This window comes from Balaenoptera physalus (assembly GCF_965194825.1).
Source record: "Balaenoptera physalus genome assembly, chromosome: 8".
Lineage (NCBI taxonomy): Eukaryota > Metazoa > Chordata > Mammalia > Artiodactyla > Balaenopteridae > Balaenoptera > Balaenoptera physalus.
In genome coordinates this window covers 701,026-723,508 of record NC_138887.1, presented here as the reverse complement: position 1 = coordinate 723,508, position 22,483 = coordinate 701,026, and the positions used below count along the sequence as shown (strand labels likewise).

Below are 22,483 nucleotides of genomic sequence, written 5' to 3'. Positions count from 1 at the left end.
ATTATGTAGTGTCCTTCTTTGTCTCTTGTAATAGTCTTTGTTTTAAAGTCTATTTTGTCTGATATGAAAATTGCTACTCCAGCTTTCTTTTGATTTTCATTTGCATGTAATATCTTTTTCCATCCCCTCACTTTCAGTCTGTCTATGTCCTTAGGTCTGAAGTGAGACTCTTTTAGACAGCATATATATGGGTCTTGTTTTTTACATTTAAGGTAATTATCGATATGTATGTTCCTATTACCATTTTCTTAATGTTTTGGGTTTATTATTGTAGGTCTTTTCCTTCTCTTGTGTTTCCTGCCTAGAGAAGTTCCTTTAGCATTTGTTGTAAAGCTGGTTTGGTGGTGTTGAAGTCTCTTAGCTTTTACTTGTCTGTAAAGCTTTTAAATTCTCTGTCAAATCTGAATGAGATCCTTGCTGGGTAAAGTAATCTTGGTTGTAGGTTTTTCTCCTTCATCACTTTAAGTATATCCTGCCACTCCCTTCTGGCTTGCAAAGTTTCTGCTGAAAGATCAGCTTTTAACCTTATGGGGATTCCCTTATGTGTTATTTGTTTTTTTTCCTAGCTGCTTTTAATATTTGTTCTTTGTGTTTAATATTTGATAGTTTTTTTAATATGTTTCTTGGCATGTTTCTCCTTGGATTTATCCTATGTGGGACTCTCTGTGCTTCCTTTCCCATATTAGGGAAGTTTTCAACTATAATCTCTTCAAATATTTTCTCAGTCCCTTTCTTTTCCTCTTCTTCTTCTGGGACTCCTGTAATTCGAATGTTGGTGCATTTAATGTTGTCCCAGAGCTCTCTGAGACTGTCCTCAATTCTTTTCATTCTTTTTTCTTTATTCTGCTCTTCAGTAGTTGTTTCCACTATTTAACTTCCAGGTCACTTATCCATTCTTCTGCCTCAGTTATTCTGCTATTGATCTCTTCTAGAGGATTTTAAATTTCATTTATTGTGTTGTTCATCACTGTTTGTTTGCTCTTTTTAAGTCTTCTAGGTCCTTGTTAAATCTTTCTTGTATTTTCTCCATTCTATTGTGAAGATTTTGGATCATCTTTACTATCATTATTCTGAATTCTTTTTCAAGTAGACTGCCTATTTCCTCTTCATTTGTTAGGTCTGGTGGGTTTTTGCCTTGCTCATTCATCTGCTGTGTGTTTCTCTGTCTTCTCATTTTGCTTAACTTACTGTGTTTGGGGTCTCCTTTTCGCAGGCTGCAGGTTCGTAGTTTCCATTGTTTTTGGTGTCTGTCCCCAGTGGCTATGGTTGGTTCAGTGGGTTGTGTAGGCTTCCTGGTGGGGAGGACTAGTGCCTGTGTTCTGGTGGATGAGGCTGGATCTTGTCTTTCTGGTGGGCAGTTCCATGTATGGTGGTGTGTTTTGGGGTGTCTGTGGCCTTACTATGATTTTAGGCAGCCTCTCTGCTCATGGATGGGGTTGTGTTCCTGTCTTGCTAGTTGTCTGGCATAGGGTGTCCTGCACTGTAGCTTGCTGGTCGTTGAATGGAGCTGGGTTTTGCCATTGAGATGGAGATCTCTGGGAGATTTTCACCGTTTGGCATTACGTGGAGCTGGGAGGTCTCTTTTCGACTAGTGTGCTGAATTTGGCTCTCCCACCTCAGTGGCACAGCCCTGAAGCCTGGATGGAGCATCAAGAGTCTGTCCTCCACATGGCTCAGAATAAAAGGAGAAAAAAAAAAGAAAGAAAGAAAGAAGGAGATAAAATGAAATAAAGTAAAATAAAATAAAATAGTTATTAAAATAAAAAATAATTATTAAGAAAAAAAATTTTTTAAGTAATAAAAAAAAAAAGGATGACAGAACCCTCGGATATATGGTAAAAAGAAAGCTATACAGACAATATCACCCACAGAAGCATACACACACACACTCACAAAAAGTGAAAAAAGGAAAAAAATATATATATTGTTGCTCCCAAAGTCCACCTCCTCAATTTGGAATGATTCATTGTCTATTCAGGTATTCCACAGATGGAGGTACATCAAGTTGATTGTGGAGATTTAATCCACTGCTCCTGAGGCTGCTGGGAGAGATTTCCCTTTCTCTTCTTTGTTGGCACAGCTCCCGGGGTTCAGCTTTGGATTTGGCCCTGCCTCTGCGTGTAGGTCGCCTGAGTGCGTTTGTTCTTTGCTCAGACAGGACAGGGTTAAAGGATCAGCTGATTCAGGGGCTCTGGCTCACTTAGCCCAGGGTGAGGGAGGGGTACAGAGGCGGGGCAAGCCTTTGGCGCAGAGACCGGCATCACGTTGCAGCAGCCAGAGGCGCGCCGTGCGTTCTCCCAGGGAACTTGTCCCTGCATCACGGGACCCTGGTAGTGGCGGGCTGCACGGGCTTCTGGGAGGGGAGGTGTGGATAGTGACCTCTGCTCGCACCCAGGCTTCTTGGTGGCGGCAGCAGCAGCCTTAACGTCTCATGCCCGTCTCTGGGGTCCGCGCTGATAGCCGTGGCTTGGGCCCTTCTCTGGAGCTCCTTTAAGCAGCATTCTTAATCCCCTCCTCTCGCGCACCAGAAAACAAAGTGGCAAGAAAAACTCTCTTGTCTCTTAGGCAGCTCCAGACTTTTTCCCGGACTCCCTCCCGGCTAGCTGTGACACACTAACCCCTTCAGGCTGTTTTCACGCCTCCAACCCCAGTCCTTTCCCTGAGATCCGACCTCCGAAGCTGGAGCCTCAGCTCCCAGCCCCCGTCTGCCACGGTGGGTGAGCAGACAGGCCTCTCAGGCTGTTGAGTGCTGGTTGGCACCAATCCTCTGTGTGGGAATCTCTCCGCTCTGCCCTCCGCACCCTTGTTGCTGCACTCTCCTCTATGGCTCCGAAGCTTCCCTCTTCTGCCACACACAGTCTCCACCCGCGAAGGGGCTTTCTGGTGTGTGGAAACCTTTCCTCCTTCACAGCTCCCTCCCAGAGGTGCAGGTCCCATCCCTATTCTTTTGTCTCTGTTTTTTCTTTTCCCTTTTGCCCTACCCAGGTATGTGGGGAGTTTCTTGCCTTCTGGGAAGTCTGAGGTCTTCTGCCAGCGTTCAGTAGGTGTTCTGAAGGAGTTGTTCCACATGTAGATGTATTTCTGATGTATTTGTGGGGAGGAAGGTGATCTCTGCGTCTTACTCTTCCTCCATCTTGAAGCTCCTCTCTCTAGACGTGTTTTTTAACCAGTACATTTTGCTATGTTTGAGACGTGCATTTAATGCAGTAGACTTCATTTTTCCTTAAAACACTTGAATGTAAAGAAAAATGTGATAAATTTACTGATAAAAATAGTGAAATGTCTTCCATGCAAAGACAAGAAATAGCAAGTAATTAAGAAAAATGCTTCTGAAGTCTTTCAGCAATTTGAAACCCTTTCTAGCAAGAAAAATTTATCTGTTAAAGCTCTCAATAGGAGATTTAACAGCGAGAAAATGACAGTGTCATTTATTTAGCCCAAATGGAAAATATCCATAAAATTCTTTTATCTATTGCTTCAATTTGATAATGCTTATAAATACAAATGGCATCTGATCTACAGATGTCAATACACTACTCTAATCCTGAAAATAGTAATACTCTTAGAACTTGGGTTGCCCAAAAATAGTCACATAATTTGACATTACCTAGTTCACTCAATGTGGCCAAAATTGATTTCATTCTGTTCTCACATGAAATGACCACAAAACTTGTTGCGTGCTCCTATAGTAGAAACTGCTGGCTGCCTATCCAGTATGTGTTTTTTTTCTTCTTGCATAGAATCAGAAGCCACATTTCATTTAAGGTCCACAGCTAAAACTGTACTGCCCAAACATTTGCAGCTAAGATACGGCCATGTGACTATTTCTGTCCAATGTCATATAAACCAAGAGACCTCTTTAAATGGTGTGCTTTTCCCCCTAATCCAATGTATTCTTTCTTGTCTGCGTTGACTATATTGCAATAGCTAGAGCTCCAGCAGCTACATTGGAACATAAGGGAAATTCTAAAGGTGGCAGAGCTGGGTTCTCCGTGCTATGGAGCCATTACATCAGCTCCCTCCAGAGTCGTAGGCAAATAGCCACTGCTCACTGAGTAGTGTTAATTTGCTCTGAAATTCTCTTACCTTCCAATATCCTTCTTCCTGTTCCCCATTTGTGCGGGCCCATCCAGATGGTGGGGACTCCACGAGGTCAGTACCCACAACTTTGGTTGGAGAGCAGGGTGTGCTCAGGGCTCACAGACCTCACCTGCCATCCCCACTGGACTGCCTGCTTCTCAAGGACAGAGGCTGGGGCTTTGCACTGTGAATCCCTCACCTCTTGTTTATTGCACCCACCATCCATTTATGTACACAGAATGGGCTCGATAATATTAATTGAAAGAACGATTGTGTGCACGCACACGTGTGTGACTGAAAGGGCTTGGACTATTCAAGGGTGTGAAACTGAGTTGAAACATACTGTAAACATACCAGCCCCAAACCAACACTGAGCTGGATAATGCAACACCCAAGCAATAGCCAAAGGAGAGAACACGGTCACACCCATTTGGAAATTTTAAATGTCTATATTCCCCATTTGGGTAGAAGAATATGTGATTAAGCTGAAGTATGCACATCCTACTTACGAACACTAAATATTGAGGGGAGGGGGTGTGTGGTGCAAGTATTCTGTAAGATGTTTTGGAGGGATAATGTTGAACCGTTTTTTAATTCAATATCCACTAAATGAAGCTAAGTATTAAGTTTAAGGCCTTACTCTTTACAATTCCAAAAATATACTTCTTGTTTGAGTTTTACACTCTGGACTTTGCATGAAGGCTTTACTACATCATCTGTTTAAACATTTGGGCAAAGATAAACTGTATAATAAAAGCCAGATCAGTGGAAGTGGAATCATCAAGGTTGTCTCTGCCTTACAAAGTACTCCACTCAGAATGCTTTCAAAAGACGGTAGTTTGTTTAAAAGTCTAAGTTGGGTGACCTTAAGCCCAAAGGTCTTAAGACAAATGTTTAACTCCAAAGGCATAACATATCTGCATGACTTATAAATGCAATGACATTTTCAACATTAACATAAGATTTGACCTTTTGTGTCCTGTATTCTGGGATATGGCGTTTTAGCACGTTGGGTTTCTCTTTTTCTTCCTGTTTATTGTTCAAAGGCATACCTTGAAGCGTGAACTTCAAGAGAGCAGCAACTCAAAGCCTAGAAAAGAATCCCTAAGAGCAGAACATAGCAGAGTAAAACACAATTAAATTTTAACCTTTAAGCTTTAAAAGATCCTAGTAGTTTCATTTCCTCCTTACCAAAATTAAATTAGATCCCCAAAGATGCAAGGAAATATACTGGCAGAAACACAATTATATTAAAGCACACTTCATTTATTTATGGCAGTATAAACATGTTTGTGTTTCACAAATTTTATCTATTGATTCAACAACAACAACAAAAGATTGCATCTTCCATTTTGACAATGAGACAATGGTAGAATTGGGAGAAAAATCATAAAACCCTAAATTGTAACTTCTTTTAGAAAGCATAATTCATGTGATATATGTGAATCAAAATCATTCAATCAAAACGATCCATGATTGGCTTAAACCTTAACATTTAAAAATATCTCTAGTATAGAATTATGTTCAGGAAAGATATATTTTAATGAAATCTTGCTTCAGAAAAGAAATACCACAAGAAAGTGTTTTGTTTTGATCACAAGCTACTGTCACTCAGAAACTTAATTGGATAAGGTTAAGTTTTAAAATAAAATCAGTGCAGTCCTCCATTGGGGTTTTAGAAGAATGTTACTCAAAGAAGGTTGAGAAATATTTCAACTCAGAAGTGTCTGACTGGAAACCATTTTGAGGAACAGACACGGTGATTTGATGTGTTTTACTAGCTATAAAATGCAAACGGCCGGGTTTACAAAGCCTTTTAGAGCCACATCTGAGCACGTTATATTTGAAAATACTCTTAGGACAATAATTCTGAGAATGACAGAGTTTTAGAAATATAAAAATTGTTTGAAAATTAATGTTTACTACATATGGTGCTAGTTTTGCTTGTATAATTAGAAGGTACCTACATATTTCCTTAGACCATTGGTATTCAAACTGGAATGTGCTTCAGAAACCAGGGAGACTTGTTTAAACCAAGACTGCGGGGCTCCCACCCTAGAGTTTTAGATTCCGGGGTGCGGCCTGAGAACCTTCATTTCTGCCAAGCTCCCAAGAGATGCAAATGCAGCTATTATGGGGACCAACACACTTTGAAAACCACTGACTTAGAATGACTTTAAGAACAGTAATTATTAATCCAAATTAATAAAAAGAAAATACATCTATATTATATTTCTTTCTATATTCCCCTAAATTTATAATCTGTGAAATTCTGGTCACACTCTTTGTAAATGATACAGTGTACCCAGTTCGATTTATTTAATTTTGCTAAAGCATTGACTAAAGAGCTCTTTAATCCCTATTTTTTTAAAAGCATCTTTTGTAAGAAAAAATGGTATGCTTTCATCTCATAACATATAATTTCATCCAGGGTTAGAGAAATGGTACATTTAAATCACTGAATTGTTATTTAGACACATGTAAGCATAATCTAGTAAAAGGACAACAAAAATAGAAAACAATTCTGCGTACCATTGCCTATACAAATAAGTTAGGAAAGTCTTTAGCCTTGGGGGCCTCAGTTTCCTTAAAATTAAAATGGAATATTTGACCTGGACAAACTCTGACAGTCTTTCCAGCTCCAGAAGGAACGTCAATTCCTTCCCGTGTCCCAGGAACCGGGCCCACCTCGGCTTGGCAAAGACAGTAACTGAATCAAAAGAACTGCCCAAAAGTCTACAGAAAAGAATGACTTTTCAGTGTGATCATTCTTAATTAACAAAGAGTTTCAAAACAGAAAATGAAGGAGATAATGAGACTGGACTGCCTGCCCTGTGTCTTCCAGCTCCTCTGCGGCCCACTCACTCCTTTGATCTTTGAATCTTAATTATAATAAAGGACGAGGTTTTATTTCTCTGAACAACGTCTTCTTCAGCGCTTAGACAGGCAGGTTCTGTGGGTGCTCACGACCGGCGGACGGACCAGAAGGTGGTGCAGTTTGTTGCTGCTCAGTCACAAAATGAACAAGTATCTGAAATAAATGATGAAAATAATTAACTTCGAGGAACACTCAACCCTTTGTTCTCAACTATTACAAGGAACATCTCCAAGCCCTGCCCAACTTTTCCTAAGACTCATAACCATTCATTCATATAGCACCCCTTCCTAAATCACCCTCAACAGGTAGGTCTTCTGAGGACCCAACTCCAGGAATGATGAACATTTCTGGAAAATTAATAAATCATCAGGAAATTCTCGATGCCTTAAGCACGGCTTTAGATTGACCTGTGATCTAATTTCACCTTCTGGGACTCAGGGAACCAAGCATTTTTCTTCCCAAAGTCAGCTCACTTACAGTGGAGCCCCTTTAATTACTGTGGGGGGGTGGGTAAGTGGGGATGGGAAGGCTGACGGGGCCTGATCTGCTAACTGAGCGACCAATGAAATTATGAGCAGTTGGAAGCCCTGAATGGTGACTATTTACCTTGAGTGGAGAGCACACAATAAATGGGGCTCCTCACACTCACCATCTTTATCAGAATTTTGCAAACTCAAATGGTGAGTAATAAAAGATATGGTGATCTCAAGAAGTATAATCTGGCTCGTTTTTAAGTTGGCTGGAGTAGGCCTCAAGAAAAACAACGTGGTGACGCCTTTGAAGTACCATACCTGCTCCAGAGGGGTTTGCTTGATGGAGTAATATTTGATACTCAGGAAGTTTTTATTGTCCTCCAGAACTCTGAACAGACTAAGCACGCGCATCTTTTTGGCACATGGTATTCCAATAAATTAAGGCGCTACCCCTAAAAGCAAAAAAAAAAAAAAAAAAAAAAAGATTGGATCACAGGATTAGGAATCATTAAGCAAAACTGACCACACTATATTTAATTGCCAAATAAATTATCTTTTTGCAAACCACACCTTTAAATACTAACTAGGTGCGGGGGTCAGTTTTGTGAGTCTCCAGAGAATTTTCATGGGTTACGATTCACCACAAGGCATATTTGATAAGAGGTGTCCCCCTGGGTGGGGTGACTGTTCTGCCCCTTTCTGCGCCACCGCCCCTCCCCACCTTGCCACAAGCCTGGGAAGCCCTCTCTAGGGGGAAGAAGACACCTGTCGACAGCTGAGAAGAAGGAGGTATATGTGACATCACAGAGATGCACAGAGACACCTGAACCTCACACCGGAGCACCCGGCCATCCCCACCTTTAGCTGAGCAACTCCTGGTGAGATGTTTAACTGTTCTGAGCCTCATTTCCACGGGTGCACATGGAGATCCCAACAACGGGTTCACGGGGTAGTTTAGAGTGGTCCTTGAACCCCTGTGACTTGGACGGCATGCTTCTCGCCAGGTAGGATTTTACCAAATAGTCGTGGATGAAATAGACACGCAATGCGTAGCTCCTTTGAGGACTACAACCTATTAGAAGTTATGACAAACTGGAATCATGGGGTCATCCAAGAGAACTGCAGATGGCGCTTCTCAGACGTCTGTGTGTACAAGGATCGCCTGGTCCCCTTGGTAAAGTGCAGATTTGGGGTCACTATGCTGGGGACTGAGATACTGCAGCTCTCACCTGCTCCCAGGTGATGAAGACCTGCTGGCTCAGGCACCACACTTTGCATCAAGTGTGTAGAGGGTTGTGATCTCAAGCCCAGGGCCCTTCCTGTGAATTAATGTTGAAATCCCTGAGCCTACAAACCCCACAGCAAATGCATGGGAGAAATTAACTTTTGTATCTTCCATCCTCAACAAAACAAACTGTGTGATGAAGTTGTTCCCACAGAAAAGGGGGGATGAGTAACCACCATCTGCTCTGGGTGACCCAACAAGGGGAAAAGCAGGCTTGTCATCCTATAGCAAGGTCAGGTGACATCCACCACCCCTGATATTTTGGGTGGAGAGGTATGGCCTGTACTTTGCAATGAGGCCAGAACAATAAGAGATATCTTTTGACAGCAAAGAATTAAAACAGGGGAAAAGACAAGTACACTTATAAGATGTTTTTAGCTCAAAACAAAGAAGTAATGTACAATATTAGCAATACCTTAAACTGTATTCCTGGAAAAAAGAGCTTCAAGCAGTCGGAAACAGCACTGTGTTGATTTGCTTCATTGCAGAGCCAAACCTTGACTGTATAATCATCACCAAACCTGAGAGTTGAATTTAAAAAATAAGGTTAATATTATATAGCCCTAAGATGGATAAACTCTAAGTCCATTTTCACAGGAAGGCAACAAAAGAAAGTAACTATTCCAAATTGTTGGAAAATTTTGTGTTCTCAAAAATAGAATATTCAGGAAGTAATTATAACTCATGCAGTTTGCTGTAATTCATTGACACAGATACTGATTTGTCTTTTCAAAAAATTAGCAAATTCTAGAATCAACACCTAGTCCATACAAGAGGCAGGGTGAAAGTGTGAAAGCGAAGTGCTGAGTTAAGAAGTCAGAGCTGGGCTGGAGACGGACCCTGAGAACATCCCAGGTTCAGGGGATGACAGCGTGGCTGGGAAGGATGGAAGGGAATAGGGGCTGCTTACAGGATGAAGCCAGGCATTGGTTTATCACGGAAAACAATTCTCCTAACTGTACTTAACCCTGCGGGCCCTGTGACTACAGGGGCCCCTCGGCCTGACATTGCAGAGATGTGGGCGGTAGGTCTGCTGGGGTCTGAGCGACCACACCCGAGGTTACGTTCATACCATACACAACCTCAAACAGTGACCTCCAAGAATGCATGGGGCTTCCCAAAACCATGAGTGTTTATTCTACTGCATACTCCAGATGCCTCGCATCTCCGTAAAGATCTATTGAATGAAAGCAAATACACAAATATATCACGATGTTAGCAATTTTTCGTTGGTTTTCTTCACTGTTGTATGTACCCCAAGCACCTAGAACTAATAAATATTGGTCGAATGAATGAATGAATGGATGAAAAAAGGCATGCCCAGAGCCTTACAAGCACCTTCATTTACAAAGCATTGCTGGGGAAATGGTTGCATTTAAGGAAGTTTTCCATATGTGAGATTGACTAACACGTTTCTGGGCAAAGCACTTTTCCGGTGAATCTACCTGGTGAAGAAGAGGCCAAAGGCAGCATGGCCACGCTTCAGGGACATGAATCAGCCTTGTGAGCACCCAGAGATCCTCGTCCCGGTTCTGTGTCCCAGCCTCCTGCCCTGCTTTCAGATCCCCCGAGACCTGTGTGTGACTCCAACGGCCTCCTGTTATTTCGAGCTAACGGTTTCCAGGCCACTCAGGGCTGAGAGGTTGCTGAGGACAGAACATCGGCGAAAGCAGCTGGGGCACAGGTCTCCTGAGTTCGCTCTCGGGACTCTCTGAGGCCGAGCCCTGCCCGGGTCAGCACAGGTGGCACTGAGGAAGCAGGTGAATAAATGTACAGTGAAACCAAGGTTCTGCCCAGGACGTGGCCAAAATGAAGGAGCCCTTTCTTTGGTGTGAAGATGCTCATGATTTAACTGGGGGAGTTAGACAAAGCAAATGAAAAATCAGAACACAGATGGACCTAGAGGTTATCATACTGAGTGAAGTAAGTCAGACAGAGAAAGACAAATATCATATAATATTGCTTATATGTGGAATCTAAAATATGACACAAATGAACCTATCTATGAAACAGAAACAGACTCACAGACATAGAGAACAGACTTGTGGTTGCCAAGCGGGGGTTGTTGGATGGAGTGGGAGTTTGGGATTAGCAGATGCAAACTATTATATCCAGAATGGATAAACAACAAGGTCCTACTGTAGAGCACAGGGAACTATATTCAATATCCTGTGATAAACCATAATGGAAAAGAATATGAAAAGTATATATATATATATATATATATATATATATATATATATATATATAACTGAATCACTGTGCTGTACAGCAGAAATTAACACAACATTGTAAATCACCTAGACTTCAATAAAATAAATTTTAAAAATCAGGACACACATTTGCCACACTTGCTACATAAAAATACAAGGGTGGGAGACAACACTGAATAAGCAGAAATGACTTTGCTCTTTCACACACACTATGATCCATTTCACATTCACAGGAATGGCAGCCCTCCAGGCATATTTTCCTAATGCATTTTAAAAAATGCACTCTAAATTCCAATAATTGTCTAACAAATTCTCACTATAAGAATATATACATATTAATGTTTAAAATTCAGCTTTACTCTAGAGAATCTGAATTACACAGTTCTTTAAAAAAAAAAAAAAACTCAAGAGAATATGTTTCTGAAATTGGTTGGCAAATTCCTGAGGATCTCTCTAGAATACTCAACAAGACATGTAGACAGAAAGTTATAAAAGCACAGCATCTTCAATAACTAAGAGAATCTTTGCAGATTATCAAATTCATTCACGATGTGAGTATCTAATTTATGTTAGTCTTCCTTTCTCATTTCTGCCTATAACCTACACACATTTATGCCAATGATCTAAATTCCACGAAGGATTTATTTGATTCATGTGCTTTACAGTCTAAAAGCTTTCAAAGAAATCAAGGAGTCATTCGTTTATATATTCACTCATCCCTCTCACATATCCAGACAACAGATCACATCCACATCATTTGCAAAGTCGGCGATTACATAAAAATAAATAAACAGCGTCATCTGCCAGTGAAGGCACCAGTAAGAAGCATTCGACCATTGCTGGGATACAACATTTAGGTACCACAAACATTCAGTGTAATACACCTAATAAACGCTAAAACAAGGGAGCAGGCAACGCACTAATGGAATAACAAACATACACACGTGTATTTTAAAAGCCAGTGAGAGAATAAGGAGGGCTGGCTGAGTGATGGATACTTGTCGGCTACATTCAACCTCCAAACAGTCCTCTCTAATCGCCCACGCACATGGCGTTGTTGATATTAAGAACTTTCACATCAAGTAGTTCATTATATTATATTATATTATATTATATTATATTATATTATATATTACAGTAAGTCCCCTACATAAAAATGTGTTCTATTCCGAGAGCTCATTCATAAGTCCAATTTGTTCATAAGTCTAACAAAGTTAGCCTAGGTACCCAACTAACACAATAGGTTATATAGTACTGTACTATAATAGGTTTATAATAATTTTCACACAAATAACACATAAAAAACAAACACAAAAAATAAAGAAAACATTTTTAATCTACAGTACAGTACCTTGAAAAGTACAGTAGTACAGTACAACAGCTGGCTTTTCTTAGCAGTACCAGCTACATCACCACTGCTTTTACGCTTGCTTCCAGACACCCTGGGCTTGAAATAAAGATACTGTACTACTGTACTCTACACAGTCCTGTACAGTAAAGTACACAAAAGCACAACCACTTGTAGAGGATGCATGCACGTGACAATGTATGCCAAACACGTGAACTAACTTATGTGATTGGACATGCGAACGCATGTTCGCATCTTTGAAAGTTCACAACCTGAAGGTTGGTATGTAGGGGACTTACTGTATATTAGATTAGACTAGATTATGATTAGATTAGATCATATAATATAATATGATATCATATCATATCACATATTTATAATAATACTCTGAGCCCCAAAGAGGTCTGGGCTTCTCACCATGACTCAGTTTATCACTAGCAGAGACGGGACTACCTAGGCCTTCTGACTCAAAACCACTTCTCTCCAGGGCCAGGGCCTTTACTACTTCCACTTCAGTTAAGTCTGTTTCAGAAACTTTTCTAACCACTGCAGATGCAAATCTGAACGGTCCTGAGAAGTATGCAAGGAAGGCATTAACATAAAGAGAGCCTCTGACATCTAACGAATGAAAAGCAGCCTTTGGCAGCTGGCACCAGCATTCCTCCCAGGGAAGAAAGGGACTTTGGAAAGAGCCTCTGTGAGCTTCTGAGTTTAAAGGCAAGATCTCGGGGGGCGGGTGACATGGCCTCACAGTGAAGAGAAGGTTGATCCATGTTCACACACTTCTGCGGGTGAAGATTCCTCTCTACAGCCAGGGTGCCAGGTTCTTAAATGATCCCACCAGCCGCAGATCCAGAATTCAGAGCACAGGTCAAAGCTGCCACGAGCAAAGGCCAGCAGAACTGTCTCAGAACTTGGAGGTCACGCAGCCTTCACCGAAAGATTGGATATCTTCCCTCTGAAGTCAAACTCCTGAGGCAACTATTACATAAAGAGAAGAGATAAACAACAAGGTCCTACTGTAGAGCACAGGGAACTCTAGTCAATATCCTGGGATAATCCATAATGGAAAAGAATATGAAAAGAAAGGATATATATACATGTATAACTGATTCACTTTGCTGTACAGCAGAAACTAACACAACATGGTAAATCAACTAAACTCCAATAAAATTAAAAAAAATAAAGTCAAACTCTTGGGCTCAGCCCACCAGGCTCTCCACGACCTGACGCATGCCCTTGCCTTCGGCTTCTCATTCTGCTCACACCTGATCCCTTTTCTCCATTTATGCAACATGTTGATTTGGTGCTCCATGTGCAAGGTCCTATGCTGGCTGTGGAGGCCTTTGCCTGCAAAGGTTCCCTTGAGCTCTCAGGGTCAGGATGTCCTTCTCCTGTGCATCCCCATGTGTGGAGCATCCTCCTAGCTCATCAGCTGCTACAGCAAAGCTGCTCAAAGGCAAGGACCATCAGCTCTCCTGCCTGGCGTCCAGGTACTGTTTGATGAATCAGTGAGTGGATTAAATTTTTTGTTAGAATTTCTCTCCTAATTGAAAAGCAAAATGGTCTGAATATTTCTATAGGTTTTCTTTTCCTCGGGGGAGAATGGGACAGGACCATTTTTAAAGCATGAGGCAATAGTCAGGTCAGCAGGATGGTAAAGTAAGCACCCGCTCCTGCAGCACTAGACACCTGTCACCTGCCCAACCAGCACCATGGACCATCTTGTTTTCAGGCTGCTGAGATTTCAGACCAGGACCTTCATCAAGCTTCCTGCATTTTTTTCACGATCTCTGAACATTTTTCTTCATTTCAGAAATGGCTTAGAATCTAGATAGATAAAAGATACCTTTTAAGGCTGGTAATAGTACATGTGATTTTCTATATTTCTCAATCCTGACAAGTAGACATTTCTTTTTTTATTCTTTTCATTTTTAAAGAGAAACTTGAGATATAAATTTAACTGTTATCCATAAAGTTGAAATCCTGACACCATGATTTCTACTCTGAGTAACAGAAGATAACTTTCACTCAGAGTGTGGAGGGGGGAGCCAACAGAGGTCTTTGTTGTTGAAATAAATTATTTATGTGAGTTTCTGATCAATAAAAGCATAAAAAAAGCTTCTAAATGTGTAATAATCCTCCTGCATAAAAGTAGGGGCCAATAGGAAACTACAAAAATTATTTCACTGAGCAGGCTGGTTCAGTTTAGTAGAAAACCACATAAGCCATCTGAAAACAAACAGAAAACAAATGTCCTATCATTGGGTGGGATTCCAGGCGCAGCCCCACTGAATCTCAGTAGGAAACACAAGCCCTAACTTGGAAATGTTACAGAGTGGCACGTTTTCCTAAAGCAAACACGATCAGAAGCCTGATCGTGAAAGAGAATGGCATTTCTGTGGTTTACGTATCTGTCCATCCTGGGTGACGTCAGTACGAGAAGGGAAGAGTCTTTGGGAAAAGGAGACATTTTGAGCAGCTGGATGGATGTCCTGTCACATCAGACTTCAGAACACGGCAAACCCTGGGGGTCTGCCTGCTGACAGACTCAGCCGCCACACTGTGCTCACACCACCATCCCCGCAGAGGTGGTGGGGACTAAAGTAGTCATTCTCACCCTGATTTTTCTCTCTGAGCCTTTCAACGTAATTAAGCAAATGTCCCATGTAAAAAGGCCAGGGCAATTTTCCTCCCGGCTGGGTGAGTGCTGCCTGGAGAGACGGCCCAAGCACTCACAGGTGAGACCTCGAGAGGGAAACAGCATCATTAAGATGGGGAACCTCAGAGCCTGCACCCCGCTCAGCTGCCCCGTGGGCAGTGATCACAGCTTTGTAAAGCCCTTCCGGGCAGGGCGAGGGCTCGGCTCCAGGCCCACAAGCAAATGCACTTGATTCTGACTGGCTGCGGTCTGGAGGTGTGGAGGGGACATAGAAGGGATGATCCTCTCGGAAGATGCAATTAAAGCTCTTCTGAATTTCATTTCCCAAATAATCTCTGTGGACTCCAGTCAGATCCCATGTAATACAGGCTTTAAAACAATAATGGAATAATGAGGAAAATGAATGATTTTCTTAGCAGAGAGGAATTAAGAGGCAGTGTCCCTCCCCTTGTTGAGAAAATGCTTCAAGAAGCCAGACCCAGGGTGAAAGTTTCTGGGACCTCAAAGTGGCTGAAACATTCCTGCTGGACAGCAGGTTGGGTACATACTGGCCACCAGAGGAGTCTGGCCAGCAAGCAACAGAGGGTGCAGGACAGGACCAGACAGACAGGAAGCTCTGTGCTGTGCTGTGCACTCCTCCCCCTCAGCTCCACGTTCAACAACATCAGGAAGAAGACTAAGTTCACAGAACACTGGAGCCTGATGTGTTTGGGGGGCAAATAATGAGAGGGGCACACAGCTGAGCTGATGTGTTCCCAGGCCCAGCAGCAAGTACACAGGGTGGGGAACCCATAGGTGCACAGAGACAGTGGGGCATGTGACAAGGTGATGATGCACCAGGAACTCACAGAGCCCCTCAGATAGGGGACTCTGAACCCTCACTGCCATGAAATCAGGCAGATATTCCCATTTCCCGTTGTCAAGGAAGACCCTAATGATATATGGGTTGTGAAAATACGTCATCAAGACAGTAAATATTTTCTCAGTATTACCCTGGATTCCTCCAAACATGAATTAAAAACTAGACGATCTATATCAAAGAAAATGTTAATTGGGATCATAAATTCTTCTAAAAAATAGAAGAGGAAGAACACTTCCCAACTGATTTTATGAGGCCAGTATTACCAGGACACCAAACCAGGTAAAAGTATCAAAAGAGAAAAACAAAAACAAACTAGAGACCAATATCTGTTATGAACATGGACACAAAAATGTTCAACAAAATACTAACAAACTGAACATAAAAAACAATCATATACCATGACCAAGTGTGATTTATCCTAGGAATGCAAGGTTGGTTTAACATCTGAAAATCAGCTAATGTAATACAATATGATTATCTCAATAGATGCAGAGAAAACATTTGGCAAAATCCAACACTTTTTTATGATTACAAACACTCAACAACATAAGAATAAAAGGAAAGTTTCTACCTAGAGAAATTTTGTAAGAAAAATAAATAAAAGGCATCCATTTTGAAAAGGAAGGAGTAAAATTACATTTATAAATCGCATGGGCATATATATAGAAATGCCTAAGGAATCCAGTAAATACTGCAGGAACTCATAAATGTGTCCAGCAAGGTTGCAAGATACAAGAGCAATGCATAAATATGAACTGTATTTCTACACACTTGCAATGAACACTCAGAAAATGAATTTTTTTTAATTCCATTTATAATAGCATCAAAATAAATAAAACACCTAAGATTACATTTAACAAAAGAAATGCAGAATTTATATTTTATAACTAGAAAACATTGTTAAAAGAAATTAAAGAAGATTTAAATAAGCAGAAAAGCACACCACGTTCATGACTCAGAGGACTTAACATTGTTAAGACAGCAATACTCCTCAAATTGGTCTAAAGATTCAGCATAATCTCTGTGAGAATCCATGTTGAAGTCTCTGTGGAAATTACAAGCTGATTCTAAAACTTATATAGAATCGCAGTGGACCTAGGCTAGCTAAAACAATCTTACAAAAGAGGAAAAAGCTCAAGGACTAACACTAATTTCAAAACTTACTTGAAAGCAACAATGATCAAGACAGAGTGGTAACATCAGGATAGATACATGGGTCAATGAAACAGAATTCAGTCCAGAAATAAGCCTGTGGGCCTGTGGCCAACTGATTTCTGACAAGGTGGCATGGACCATTCAATGGAAGAATCATCTTTTCATCAAATAGTTCTGAGAGAGCTGGATGCACATGCAATGCCCACAGTTGATACCAAAGCTTATGCAAAATGGATCAAATATCTAAACGTAAGTGTTAAAATGATAAAACTCTTAGAATCATGCATAGTGGAAAGTCTTCATTGTCTCTGATTTCACAATGGATTCTCAGATACGACACAAAAAACATGAAAAACAAAAGAAACAATAGATAATTTGGGTCGTTTCAAAATTAAAAACATCTGTGCTTCAAAGGATGTTATCAAAGTGAAAAGGCAAACCATGTATCAAGAGACAATATCTGCAAATCATCTATCTGAAAAGGGACTTGTACCCAGAGTATGCAACTCTTTCAAATCCATAATAAAAAGACAACCTAGTTTCTTTTAAATGGGCAAAAGATATGAATAGACATTTCTCCACAGAAGACATTCAAATGGGCAACAAGCACATGGATATATGTTCAACATCATTAGTCATCAGGAAAATGCAACTCAAAATCACAGCGAGATACTACTTAACATTCATTGGGATGGCTGGAATGAAAATTCAGATAATGAAATGGCAAGGATGTAAAGAAAATGGAACCTTCATTCATTGTTGACAGGAATGTAAAATGGTGCAGCCAATTTGGAAAACAGTCTGACAGTTCCTTCAATGATTAAGCACAGAGTTAACTATATGACCCAGCAATTTCACTCCAAGGTATATGCCCAAAGAAATAAAAAGATATGTCCATACGAAAACTCATACCTGATTGTTTATAGCAACAGAATGCATAATAGCCAAAAGGTGGAAACAATCCAATTGACAATCCATTGCCGATTGACAATGGATAAACAAAGTGTTGTATATTATTTGGCCATAAAAAGAAATGAAGTACTGATAACATGGATGAACTTTAAAGTATTATGGTAAGTGAAAGCCACCAGTCAGAAAAGACCACACACTATGTAATTCCATTAATATGTCAATAATAGACAGAAAATAGACTAGTGAGGGCTTAGAACTGGAATTAATAGAAGGGGGATAGCTAAAGGGATAGGGTTTCTTTTTGAGATGATGTAAATGTTCTAAAATTGGCTGTGGAGACAGTTACACATAATTGCGAATACATTGAAAAGTACTGAATTATACACTTTAAATGGGAGAGTTACAGGACATGTGAAGTATATCTCAATTCATCTGTTAAAAAGCAAAGAAAGAGGATGGCCACTGTTTAAAAAAAAATTAGTGACAAATGTTTGGGATAGTAGTAGTTTGTAAACATGACCCCAACTCTCTGCATCCTCCCATGCCCACACCCTTCACCACATAACTTTGCTGTGTTCTTGCCCTAAGAGATGGGACTACTTTTCTACTCTTTTTCTTTAGCCACATAACTTGGTTTGGCAGGTGTGATGTGACCTCAGGCTTGAATCGTACTTGTGCAGTTTGGCCATTCCGTTCTCATAGCCCCACTGCTCAGAGACTGATCCCAGGAGAAGGATGAGAGACAGTTGGGACAGAGCCAGCTAACCTGCAGCTTCAGGAGGACGAATGATAATCGTATAATCCACTGCATCTTATAAACTTCATTTTGCTGCTCTACGTAACAAAATCTAACTCAGGGAAAAGTTTATTTTTTTAATGGTTTTGATAAAAGAGAACCCAAAATCAAATTTGTAAAATGCTTCTCAACTATGAAACCATGAAATGTTGCAGGTTCATGCATTTTTCTCTGAGTGCACGCACACACCTAAATTTTAAGCTAACTGAACCCAGAGTAAATAAACTTCCCAAATTCCAATCTTGAATTATTTGAAAGCTGAAATATAGTTCTGACCTAAGAGAAATCCATTTCCTTGGCTAGGCTGGGTCTTCTTGTGCTGAGACCACGTTTGGAATCAGAATTCACCATCCCGTAGTGCACACTGAGCTTTGGAGGCATGTTTTCTCTGTCTGCATTGCACATTATTTCTTGGCAGGTCAGGGTGCATCAGTGCCGAGTCTGGCTACCCTGCAGGGAAGTGACAGGAAAATACTGCCAAGGCTGTGGCAGCAATTAGGCCTGAATCACGTACCTGATGGTTCCTGTTAATGGGGACACTGAGTAAGACAGAGCCTGTTTCTAAAAGCAGCCAACGGAGAATGAATAATGCAGAAGCTTCTGAGAGAAAGCAGGTTTCACCCCGTCCAGAGATCAGTGGGATCGGAATGGAAGTCTTTATCAAAGGGGTTGATTGTTGTTATTAGTAGTTGTTCATTAAGCTGAACAGACCCTAAATTCTCCACAGCCTCCTCTGATTCCTCTTTCAAAGTCTAGTCATAGAACCTGGAAGAAGATAGCGTTTAGTGAAGGCCCCCCATGCACTATGGACTTTGCATTCATTCACTCATTTATTTATTTGTTCAACAAATACCCTGAGCACATGTCATGTACCAGGCACTGTCCCAAATGTCAGACATACAGTAATAAACAGAAACAAAGGTCTACCCTCAGGAGATTTATATTCCATTGGGAAGAAATTGAAAATAATCAGGTAAACACACCGATGTTGTTTTTCACATGTCAGAGTACGTCTGTTTAGATTCACAGATGAGTGACAGAAAACCCAAAGCAGCAGGATATGAGCAAGCCTATAGTCTGAGGTCAGCCAGTGCAGAGGGGTAAAGCCTTCCTTTGGCCCTTTCGGTCCCATTGCTCTGCTCACAGGTCTCCATTGCTGAGGTTGCTTCATCTCTAACCATCACATCTGCATTCAGGTCAGAAGGAAGGAAGGAAGGAAGGGGCAGAAAAAGTGTATGTCCTTTCCTACAAAGTCATATCCTTGAAGTTTCTGACACCTCTCCTATTATCTCTGTGCCCACACGTAGCGGTTGGTCGTGAGAGCTGGAAAATGCATTCTTATTTCCAGGTGGCCGTGATGCCAGCTAACCTCCAGGGGCTCTTCCGCTGTTATGGGCGGGTGGACTAGATCCTGGAGACCCCTCTGGAGCGGTGACTGTTGAGAGAACTGAGGGAATAAACCACGCATTCATCTCGGGAAAAGAGGACATCACGGCCTCAGGTGGGAACACGACTGGTGTATCCGTCTACTTCTTTCCACAGCATTACAAAATATGTATGATTGTCCCCATTAAGGGAAAAAACCAGCTTTCAGAAATGTGAAAGAACTTTTTCAAGGTCCTAGAGGTGGTGTTACAAGTTTGACTCTACATCTCAGCTGTCTCATACAAGGGGTCGGTCCGTGTTTCAGGAAGAGGGGAGCCTGTTTTCTCAGTAGATGCAGCAGAAGAAGGGTCCACGCCCCTGCCGCGGCGCTCTGTCGATCCATCAGTTTGGGGTCAGGTGAGTGGGAATGACAGCCATAGTGTGAAAGGGATAAGGAACTCAGGAGTCAAGAATTGAGTTTGAAAACTGCTTCTTTCAATTGTAACTCTCTGTTCTGAACCAACAGCCTAACTTCTTTAGGTCTGAGTTTCTTTACGGTGAAGTGGGTAAACTCATAGCTATCACGTTGTAAGGATTAAATGAGATAATGCACAAAAAGCACCTGGCAAATGGCCTGAGTTTGGTAACGTTTCAATAGATGTAAGAGCACGGATGAGGGCCCCGACCTGTCACATCCGCGTTCACAAACAGTGACGCAAAGGTGTGAAGAGCCCGGCTACTCTTGCCCTCTGTCTCCTGAGAGTCAGCCGTCACCACCAGCTTTAGGCTTCTTTCCCTGGCTCCTGCGGGGGCGAAGGACACAGGGCAGAACACAGAACAGTTTCTTCCTTGTGAGACCCCCAGGCAGCTCCCGGGGCTCACAAAGACATGTCCCTGCTCACCCTGCTCTCAGCCGTCCCGGCGCCCCGATTTCTCCCCGACAGCCCCATCTTCCATCTCCCAGACCCGAGGGTTAGTGACCACGATGGCTCCTCCCTCCCTGACTCCCCGGACCAGTCGGCTGCAAAGCTCTATTATATTTTTCTGCAAAGCCCCCCACCAATGCTTTCTTCCCCACACTCCCTGTCCCCAGCCGACTCCAGTCCATCTAAATTAACCTCCAGCTAAAGAACAAGAATCGCCTTTTTTTTTTTTTTTTTTTTTTAACATCTTTATTGAAGTATAATTGCCTTACAATGGTGTGTTAGCTTCTGCTTTATAACAAAGTGAATCAGTTATACATATACAATATGTTCCCATTTCTCTTCCCTCTTGCATCTCCCTCCCTCCCACCCTCCCCATCCCATCCCTCTAGATGGTCACAAAGCACCGAGCTGATCTCCCTGTGCTATGCGGCTGCTTCCCACTAGTTATCTATTTTACATTTGGTAGTGTATATATGTCCATGACACTCTCTTACCCTGTCACATCTCACCCCACCCCCTCCCCATATCCTCAAGTCCATTCTCTAGTAGGTCTGTGTCTTTATTCCCGTCTTGCCACTAGGTTCTTCATGGCCTTTTTTTTTTTTTTTTTTTTTTTTCTCTTTTTTTTTTTTTCCCCTTAGATTCCGTATATATGTGTTAGCATACTGTATTTGTTTTTCTCTTTCTGACTTACTTCACTCTGTATGACAGACTCTAACTCCATCCACCTCATTACAAATACCTCCATTTCATTTCTTTTTATGGCTGAGTAATATTCCATTGTATATATGTGCCACATCTTCTTTATCCATTCATCTGTCGATGGACATTTAGATTGCTTCCATGTCCTGGCTATTGTAAATAGAGCTGCAATGAACATTTTGGTACATGACTCTTTTTGACCTATGGTTTTCTCAGGGTATATGCCCAGTAGTGGGATTGCTGGGTCGTATGGTAGTTCTATTTGTAGTTTTTTAAGGAACCTCCATACTGTTCTCCATAGTGGCTGTATCAATTTACATTCCCACCAACAGTGCAAGAGTGTTCCCTTTCCTCCACACCCTCTCCAGCATTTATTGTTTCTAGATTTTTTGATGATGGCCATTCTGACCGGTGTGAGATGATATCTCATTGTAGTTTTGATTTGCATTTCTCTAATGATTAATGATGTTGAGCATTCTTTCATGTGTCTGTAGGCCATCTGTATATCTTCTTTGGAGAAATGTCTATTTAGGTCTTCGGCCCATTTTTGGATTGGGTTGTTCGTTTTTTTGTTATTGAGCTGCATGAGCTGCTTGTAAATCTTGGAGATTAATCCTTTGTCAGTTGCTTCATTTGCAAATATTTTCTCCCATTCTGATGGTTGTCTTTTGGTCTTGTTTATGGTTTCCTTTGCTGTGCAAAAGCTTTTAAGTTTCATTAGGTCCCATTTGTTTATTTGTGTTCTTATTTCCATTTCTCTGGGAGCTGGGTCAAAAAGAATCTTGCTGTGATGTATGTCATAGAGTGTTCTGCCTATGTTTTCCTC

At 41.4% G+C, this 22,483-nt stretch overlaps 1 protein-coding gene across 1 annotated transcript in view; it reads right to left on the bottom strand.

Annotated features, from left to right (window-relative positions):
- Positions 1 to 2,801: 2,801 nt before the first annotated feature.
- Positions 2,802 to 22,483, bottom strand: part of ABCA13 (ATP binding cassette subfamily A member 13) — a gene marked incomplete at its 5' end in the record, with an annotated part of 329,842 nt that continues 310,160 nt past the window's right edge. Inside the window, 4 exon segments of the mRNA XM_082473913.1 lie at positions 2,802 to 7,829; positions 7,832 to 7,877; positions 8,197 to 8,206; positions 9,118 to 9,237. Of these exon segments, the coding sequence (XP_082330039.1) occupies positions 7,561 to 7,829; positions 7,832 to 7,877; positions 8,197 to 8,206; positions 9,118 to 9,237 (445 nt within the window). The 3' untranslated portion in view covers positions 2,802 to 7,560.